Consider the following 9,683-nt stretch of genomic DNA (forward strand, 5'->3'; position numbering starts at 1 on the left):
AGCCATGTTGTTGTCTTTCCACTCTGTAAATCACCTCAGCCATGTTGTTTATTTTTCCACTCTGTAAATCACCTCAGCCATGTTGTTATTTTTCCACTCTGTAAATCACCTCAGCCATGTTGTTGTCTTTCCACTCTGTAAATCACCTCAGCCATGTTGTTTATTTTTCCACTCTGTAAATCACCTCAGCCATGTTGTTTATTTTTCCACTCTGTAAATCACCTCAGCCATGTTGTTTATTTTTCCACTCTGTAAATCACCTCAGCCATGTTGTTTATTTTCCCACTCTGTAAATCACCTCAGCCATGTTGTTTATTTTTCCACTCTGTAAATCACCTCAGCCATGTTGTTGTTATTTTTCCACTCTAAATCACCTCAGCCATGTTGTTTATTTTTCCACTCTGTAAATCACCTCAGCCATGTTGTTTATTTTTCCACTCTGTAAATCTTTTTTTATTGTTTCTCTTTTCTCGGCCATACAAAGGTTTACAGCTGGAGGAATTCCCAAAGTTATACATAGACGATAAATATCATGCTACCAAAGTATTAAATTTGTACAAAAATACTTTTACAGGTCATAATACCGGTCCATTAGAAATAAAAATACAATTTTTCAGGGACTTAAACAGTGAGTTTCTTTAACTGTATCATACATTGAATGATGGTTGACCCCACTATGGTAATTGGCAGTGTGTACTCCAGTATTAAGAACAGAAAAATGACCACTCCACCTGAGCTATTTAACTCAAAGGCTTCGTCTGCATAAGTCCAAAAGCTTGTTCTCTGTAGCGTTGAGGTGAATTGTAAAGAAACCTAAGGTGCAAATGTCTGCAATGAACTGTATCTGTGGTTAAATAAACCACTGGTTGGTTGGTTGTTTTATTGACACAGCGAATGGCTTGAGATTCAACTGAACTCTTTTTAAAAGACAACAATAGTAGCAGTGACTGGAAGTAGTCAATTATTACTGTTGGGCTACTACGGTTGAACTGTGTGTAGTCATTGCCAGTAGCTGAGATGTCAGTCATTTCAGTAGCTGAGTATCCAGTGCATTTGATGTCAGCCATTTCAGTAGCTGAGATGTCAGTCATTTCAGTAGTTGAGATGTCAGTCATTTCAGTAGCTGAGATGTCAGCCATTTCAGTAGCTGAGATGTCAGTCATTTCAGTAGCTGAGATGTCAGCCATTTCAGTAGCTGAGTATCCAGTGCATTTGATGTCAGCCATTTCAGTAGTTGAGATGTCAGTCATTTCAGTATACAGTGCATTTGATGTCAGCCATTTCAGTAGTTAAGTATTGGGAGTTGTCCATGTATAAATACAGCACTTGAAAGTGAACATTTGAGACGACGTGGCTTTTCCAACAGTCTCTATGGCGCAAGTGAGAGAGATGGAGAGCGAGATCGTTGTCTAAATAAGAGATCGAGTGGTTGGTTATATAGTGGGACGGATAATGCTGTCGTACGTGAGCCATTTCCACACAACAACAACAAAATAGTGAGACCATAGAAATAGAAATCATAGAATGGGATTTTTTTTCCCCCATTTCAAGTCTGATCTAGTTCTGTAAGCACTGAAGACAGAGGTGACGTCACTGAAGACAGAGAGGTGACGTCACTGAAGACAGAGAGGTGACGTCACCGAAGACAAGAGAGGTGACGTCACCGAAGACAGAGAGGTGACGTCACCGAAGACAGAGAGGTGACGTCACCGAAGACAGAGAGGTGACGTCACCGAAGACAGAGGTGACGTCACCGAAGACAGAGAGGTGACGTCACCGAAGACAGAGAGGTGACGTCACCGAAGACAGAGAGGTGACGTCACCGAAGACAGAGAGGTGACGTCACCGAAGACAGAGAGGTGACGTCACCGAAGACAGAGAGGTGACGTCACCGAAGACAGAGAGGTGACGTCACCGAAGACAGAGAGGTGACATCACTCATCCAGAAAAAAGCCACTGGTTTACATGAAGTACAGGGTTCGGGAACGTCTGTTTCGTCACAGGTCAGCCTGCTTTTGAACAGACACCTCTTTTTTTCTGGTGTCAGTTTGTTTTTTTATGAAGTGAAAATCTACTGGAATTACATCTTGTTGCCGTAACCTTGCTGCCTTACCATTATAGGGTAAGGCATTACACTGGACCCTTCAACATACACCTCTACATCTCTCCATCATCATCATCAAACAAGTGTCATTTTCTATATTACAAATTCTTTGTTATTATTTGAAGCCTTTTTTTGGGGGGGGGGGCAAACCTCGGAAAAACAATGAACCGTACATAAACATACTTTAAACAAAGCCAGTATCACACAGATTAGCATATTAGTTGATATTTACTCAAACAGGGTACAGGGATGGTGGGATATAAAATAGAAAAGCTGTTTTGAATTACTTGGGTTATTTTAGATTTTACCTCATGCTTTCCCCCGCCCCTCCCCTTAAATCAATGGGTCATTTTGATTGGATGGTAGAAATGAAATCAGTAACGTTACTATTCTGGGTGGGATATTTACGGTTGATTTGATATCTGGTTGGTTGGCGCTCTTTTCAGATCGTCGTTTTAAAAGGATAAAATGACTGCTATAATATGAGTGTCGTTTTTTTCTAAACCCAGTTTTATAGGTGCCTCTTCCTAAGTAGCAGTTAGTTTCAGTACCGATGAAACTACCTGCGATGTGCTGTCCAATGTTCTGAAGTAGTAGGACTTTCTCTCTGGGGCCTCCCGTAGCGGCTCAGCGGTCTAAAGTACTGCCTTTGCAGGGCTCGAGGCGTCACTACAGCCCCGGTCTCCATCCCAGACTGTGTTACAGCCGGGCCGAGACCAGGAGACCCATGAAGCGGCGCACAATTGGCCGAGCGTTGTCCTGGTTAGGGGAGGTTTTGGCCCAGCGTTGTCCTGGTTAGGGGAGGGTTTGGCCCAGCGTTGTCCTGGTTAGGGGAGGGTTTGGCCCGGACGGGATTTCCTTGTCCCATTGCGCTCTAGCGACTCCTTGTGGCGGGTTGAGCGCCTGCAAGCTGACTTCAGTCGCCAGTGGTGCGGCTTGCTTCGGGGTTAAGCGAGCAGTGTGTCAAGAAGCAGTGTGGCTTGCCAGGGTCGTGTTTCGGAGGACGCATGGCTCTCGACCTTCACCTCTCCCTGTACGGGAGTTGCAGCGATGGGGCAAGATTGTAACTACTAATTGGATATCACAATTATTTTTAAACTCTATCTCTGGTTCCTGTAACAGCACAGTGTTAGCATACCTATTTCACTCATACTGTATGCAGGCAAGTCAGACTCAGGACCACAGAGTCAGTTCTTCCTCCTTTACTAGTGCAGCTGTAAGGAAGCACATTGCATATATCACCTCCTCGTACAGTAAAAAAAAAATCTCTTCTGCATCTATTTATGAAAATAGATCTATGTCCAAATGAAGGATAAGGTGCTTCAGGGAAATGGGCGATCCTGTATTCTAGGATTCAGAGAAGTCGCCATTTTGTTTTTGGGGAATTGCAGATTGTGTTTTGTTGTTTTGTTTCTTTCTAATTGCGCGTAGCCTAGATAAAGCTGCTTCTTCATTCTCTTCCCCAAAGCAAAGCTTTTTAAATCCTTTTCATATATTATGCTTCTAGGTCAACCAGTGTGCTTGGTGACATGCATGGAGCGGAGACGTCACTTCTAGTCTCGTCTGCCAAACGCATTGTGATGAAGCCTAAGGGGACGACTGACTGTCCCGGTTCCATTTCAACATCCTCCTCCTCAGTCTTGTCTACGAGAGGCAGGACTACAGTACAGGCTTCAGAAAATAAATGGGGCTAACGTTTAAAATATTGTGCTATTTTCCAGATGTTTTTTTTCTTTTCTTTCTTCCCCCAAGTCAAATAGTCTACTTAAAAATCATTGGGAAGAAGTGAGACGCAGTACTGATATTTTCTCTGTAAAAACCATTAGAAATCACAGGGGGGAGGGACAGAGAGCTAGTGAGACCCGGGTATGACAGATGAAGGAGGACAAGGAGGACAGAGAGCTAGTGAGACCCGGCTATGACAGATGAAGGAGGACAAGGAGGACAGAGAGCTAGTGAGACCCGGCTATGACAGATGAAGGAGGACAAGGAGGACAGAGAGCTAGTGAGACCCGGCTATGACAGATGAAGGAGGACAAGGAGGACAGAGAGCTAGTGAGACCCGGGTATGACAGATGAAGGAGGACAAGGAGGACAGAGAGCTATAGTGAGACCCGGGTATGACAGATGAAGGAGGACAGAGCGAAGCCAAGTGTGAACGAGAGAGACCAAGAGAGAGAGAGGGAAGGAGGGAAGGACTCCCTAGAATAACTAGATAGAGGGTTTGTATCACTCTGGCCTTGTTTCCGTCACGCTGCTACACAACAATGGTGCAGCAACACAAACACACACGTACAGAGTGGCCAGTCCAGCATCACATGTAAACGTTTCAGCAAATGTTAGTGTGTTTTTCTTTTGTCTTTTTTTGTTTGTTTTAAACAACAGAACTGTGTTACTGTTTTATTGTCCAGCTGCAGTAATAAAAAGGAGAGGATCGGTCGGATGGCACTATTGTTTCAGTTCATCGCTGTTGTTATTTTTGTCTCAGGTATTTTCCAAGAGGTCAGTGTGGTCGACGTTGCCCTCCATCTTTGTAGTTCGCCTCCATCTTTGTAGTTCTTTGTAGTCCTTGGGTAGTGGTGCGTACCGTACTCAATAGTCCCCAGTGTGAGGGAGGAAGAGGAGGAAACCTCTTGTGATTGTGGCTCATGCTCTGGCTCAGAGGAAGGAGTTTAGTTTTGTCAGTGTGCTTTGACTTAGCGGCCCAGGACCCCACCATCCACCTAGGAACACTGTCTGTCTATCTGTGTCCTTAATAGCACCCTATTCCCTAGGTAGTGCACTACTTTTAGCCAGAGCTGAGAGGGGTTAGCCTGCAAAAGAGGTTCTGGACAGAAGTAGTGCCCTACATGTGCAATAAGGCTCCATTTTAGATTGACCCCCTGTCTCATCAGAGTGGTTTTCTAAAGTAGCACCAGGGGGAGGACAACTCACAGGGGAAGGGGAGAGAGAGAGAGCCTTGGGCCTTCAGACCTCCAGTCTGCTATAAGGTCTTAGTGGGACAGATAGATAGACAGAAAGAGAGAGCCTTGGGCCTTCAGACCTCCAGTCTGCTATAAGGTCTTAGTGGGGTCTCTATCATCTAGCCCAGCCCCGGCCAGCGCCGCCCCGATCCCAGTCACCCCGATTCCAGCAGCCATCCTGGACAAGGAATGGTGGTTCTGGTTCGGTGGAGGGCCAGAGAGGCTGTCCCCCGGCTCGGTCCAGTTGATAACAGGCTCCTCGGCGGGTAGCTGGTTCAGTTCTGACTGGGACCCGGTTTTGGAGGAAGCAGGGTTCCTGCTGATCACCAGGTCCAATTTGTTTCCTGACTCGGCGATCAGAGGGACCACCAGACAGCAGTCGAAGTCTCTGGTCCTCACGTGGTTGATCTGAGAAACCAAAAGACGAGAGAGAGAGAGTTATTTAGATTTGGGTTTAAAAAGCTTTTGAGGTCCATTGAATGAATGTTAAAGAGGCAACAAAAGGAAGTGTTACCAGCCAGAAAGCACAGACTGACGGTCCGTCGTGGCAAACCTCTGTTTGACCCTCATCTGGTGAGCAGAGGTTTGCCACGACGCTGGTTTATATCTGGTTTAAAAGCTTTGGTTTAAAAGCCAAACAAATATGTCATATTTGTATTTCCTGAGACTGAAAGTTTAACTTCAGGCTTTGCCTCAGAGCGGTTTCCTTTCATTTCAGTTAGGAGCCGACAAGATCAATACATCTACTCTGTTTTAAACCTTCGGGTGAACCGTTTGTAAAAACCCAGTCCTGTTCTTCAAACAGGAAGTCAGAACACTTACGTTCTCTCTCTCTCTGCTCCTGTGTACGGCTGATTTAATATTTACTGATGTACCCGTCAATTACAACCACAGTAAACATACAAGCTGAATAATGTATCATCTTGGCTATCGGAATAAACTGCAGTTCATTTCCTTGAGCACCTTTGTGTTTGTGCTTTTAGAAACAACATTGTCAGCGACTTGGAAAAAAATAAAAGTTGAATAACGTCCCAGGTTGACGTTCACCTGTCAGAAGACTAAATTGTAGTTGAGTTCCTTGTTTGTGCTTTTAAAAAACAACAACAGTGACCTGAGGGAAGCTGATAAGGAAGACAGTCTCTCTCTCTCTCTCTCTCTCTCTCTCTCTCTCTCTCTCTCTCTCTCTCTCTCTCTCTCTGTCTCTCTCTCTGTCTCTCTCTCTGTCTCTCTCTCTGTCTCTCTCTCTGTCTCTCTCTCTGTCTCTCTCTCTCTCTCTCTCTCTCTCTCTCTCTCTCTCTGTCTCTCTCTCTCTCTCTCTCTGTCTCTCTGTCTCTCTCTCTCTCTCTCTCTCTCTCTGTCTCTCTCTCTCTCTCTCTCTGTCTCTCTGTCTCTCTCTCTCTCTCTCTCTCTCTCAGCAGCGAATAATGAGACAACCTTTATTTTCTTTTCATATGCTAATGACACGTTCACTAGATTGACAGCTTCCCTGGAGAGGGATTCATCTATCCATCAACACGACTCTCTCCGCCAAGTCAGCCTCACTTAGACCAGCGGGAAATTAGGCCAATGTTGTGTATCAATTTGGGACCCCCCAAAAAATTGCAAAAAATCCTTTGACGTTCTATGAACTGTGTAGATCTGCTCTACTTTAGGGAGTTCTGTAACACCCATATCTACTTCCTGCCTTTAGCTACATGGAGGAAATAGAAACTATTGGAAAGGTCAAATTATTTCTTATCTAAATGTTGAACGTGCTTGTGGGCGACGGAGAGAAGCAAAATGGTGCAGTTTGAGGCCATGTGGCGGAGAGGGATGTGTGTGTGTGTGTGTGTGTGTGTGTGTGCGTGCGTGCGTGCGTGTACCTGTAGCAGCCTGTCGTAGGACTTCAGCCCCCCGACCTCTGCAGGTCCCCCTGGGCGGATGTTGTTGACATAGACACCTTTCTCCAGGAGGCCATCCGACACACTGAAGCCAAAGTCTTCAAGGTCCGACTCCTTCAACAGACTCACCTGCACAATCAATCAATAATGTCCTCAACTATCAATTAATCATTTAACCTGGTGTAAATAATGCAGTTGATTGATAGACTGGATGACAGGCTGTGTCTGCTGACAGTCATGATGTGATTGATAGACTGGATGACAGGCTGTGTCTGCTGACAGTCATGATGTGATTGATAGACTGGATGACAGGCTGTGTCTGCTGACAGTCATGATGTGATTGATAGACTGGATGACAGGCTGTGTCTGCTGACAGTCATAATGTGATTGATAGACTGGATGACAGGCTATGTCTGCTGACAGTCATAATGTGATTGATAGACTGGATGACAGGCTGTGTCTGCTGACAGTCATAACGTGATTGATAGACTGGATGACAGGCTGTGTCTACTGACAGTCATAATGTGATTGATAGACTGGATGACAGGCTGTGTCTGCTGACAGTCATAATGTGATTGATAGACTGGATGACAGGCTGTGTCTGCTGACAGTCATGATGTGATTGATAGACTGGATGACAGGCTGTGTCTGCTGACAGTCATAATGTGATTGATAGACTGGATGACAGGCTGTGTCTGCTGACAGTCATAATGTGATTGATAGACTGGATGACAGGCTGTGTCTGCTGACAGTCATAACGTGATTGATAGACTGAATGACAGGCTGTGTCTGCTGACAGTCATAATGTGATTGATAGACTGGATGACAGGCTGTGTCTGCTGACAGTCATAACGTGATTGATAGACTGAATGACAGGCTGTGTCTGCTGACAGTCATAATGTGATTGATAGACTGGATGACAGGCTGTGTCTGCTGACAGTCATAACATGTCAATACCAGAGCTTCATCATAAATGAAGCTGTCAAAAAGCTCAAGTTGAAGACTCGCAGACACTTAAGATGCGTCAGCACGTTCTTACCTTCACAGGGTTTTTAACCCCTCTGACGTTCCATGAAATTAAGTAAACAGTGTAAAGAAAAGCAGCAGTACTCTGGCCCTGGAGGGCCTTGGTGGGCCCCGGGGGGCTTTGGAGGGCCCCGGGGGGCCTTGGTGGTGGTTTATCATCGTTACCTTGTGCAGCTCCACGGGTGTGGGCGACATGACGTCATTCATCTCCTGCTTCATCTTCCTCATGGCGAAGGCCTTGCGCCCCCCGTCGCTGGGCAGGGTGTTGGAGCGCGAGGACTGGTTGTACTGAGGCCGGGCTGCGCTGCGCTCCTGGAAGCTGGCCTGCCGACCCAGGTGGCTCCTCAGAGGAGCAGGGTCATGGTTCAGACTCAGACTGCTGCCTGACATAATGGTGGCCTGGAGGGGGGGGGGGGAGAGGAGACACCGGGGGAGGAGATGAGGGAGGGAACCGAGAGAAAAAGAGAGAGGGGGAAGAGGGAAAAGATGGGGGAGGGAGAGAAGAATGGGAGAGGGGGAGATGGAGAGGAGAGAAGGGAGAGGGAGGGAGGGAGGGAGAAGAGAGAGTGGGAGAGGGAGGAGATGGGGGAGGGAGAGAGGAAGGGGAGAGGGGGGAGATGGAGAGGAGAGAAGGGAGGGAGAGAGAAGAGAGAGTGGGAGAGGGAGGAGAGAGGGGGAGATGAGAGGAGAGAAGGGAGGGAGGGAGGGAGGAGAGAGACGGAGGAGAGGGGAAATGAGAGGAGAGAAGGGAGGGAGAGAGAAGAGAGAGGGGGGAGATGGAGAGGGGAGAGGGGGAGAGGGAGGGAGGGAGGGAGGGAGGGAGGGAGGGAGAAGAGAGACGGAGGAGAGGGGAAATGAGAGGAGAGAGAGGAGGGGGAGAGGCCAGAGAGGGAGAACAGGGGGTCATGGTGATGAACTTCCAAAGTGAGATATGAAGTACAAGGTCCGCTCATGGACATGAGAAGTGCTCCAGGTGTAGAATGTGTTCAAGCAGTGTGTCAAAGAGAAATGGTTTGATTGTAGAATAATAACATAGACAGTTCCTGTCAGAGGAGATGGTTGGTTCAGCATCATCATGACCCAATGAACAAACAAACAGAGACGGAAAAACTTCAAAACCCAAGACGCCTTGCAGCAACTGTCCCATCATGCTTTGCTCACACCGCCATGCCCATTGTCACGTCATCATCATCACTCTTCCCACTGATTGGACAGGAATGAGTGATGGGAACTCAAACCACCAGACGTGGAGGTCTCATGTTTGTGACAAACTGAACACTGTTTCACCCAAGCTGATGCATAGAGGTGCTGCAGGAACCGAAACAGTTTGGCCAACAACACACTGTCACAGTCTCCATGCACCAAGACACAAGGTACAGCGCTTTGACTCTAAATGGAAGATGTGTGTGATTCATTCCAACATACAATTTGCCAGTTTTCACGTTGACAAATGCAACATGCTCTTCACTACTGACATGAATTAACAGACGTGTTCATTTAAAGCGAATGAGGAGCCGTAGGGTGTGTTCAATCCAAGTGGAGGTGGCATTTAATTCAGTCAAGCCTCCTTGATTTAATGTCTCCAAACCCGAAAGGATAATTATTTCTCTTTATTCCAAACTAACCTCTGTGATTCACACGGTGTCACTTACTTCCTGCATTGACACTTCATTTCAAGGTTCATTTACAATGTATTGCTGAGCGTCAACA

At 46.4% G+C, this 9,683-nt stretch overlaps 1 protein-coding gene across 24 annotated transcripts in view; it reads right to left on the bottom strand.

The window, feature by feature from the left end:
- Positions 1 to 2,313: 2,313 nt before the first annotated feature.
- The window catches only part of LOC110499739 (glutamate receptor-interacting protein 1), a 709,091-nt gene continuing 701,721 nt past the window's right edge, over positions 2,314 to 9,683 (bottom strand). For all 24 annotated transcript variants that reach the window (XM_090228962.1, XM_090228970.1, XM_090228974.1 and 21 more), the window contains 3 exons: positions 8,139 to 8,372; positions 6,930 to 7,076; positions 2,314 to 5,475 (listed from right to left, as the gene is read on the bottom strand). In XM_090228962.1, coding sequence (XP_090085088.1) covers positions 5,158 to 5,475; positions 6,930 to 7,076; positions 8,139 to 8,372 — 699 coding nt within the window. In that variant the 3' untranslated portion in view covers positions 2,314 to 5,157. The remainder of the gene's footprint in view (positions 5,476 to 6,929; positions 7,077 to 8,138; positions 8,373 to 9,683) is intronic.

The sequence above is a fragment of the Oncorhynchus mykiss genome, unplaced genomic scaffold (assembly GCF_057628025.1).
Source record: "Oncorhynchus mykiss isolate SJ-2025 unplaced genomic scaffold, ASM5762802v1 scaffold106, whole genome shotgun sequence".
Taxonomy (NCBI): domain Eukaryota; kingdom Metazoa; phylum Chordata; class Actinopteri; order Salmoniformes; family Salmonidae; genus Oncorhynchus; species Oncorhynchus mykiss.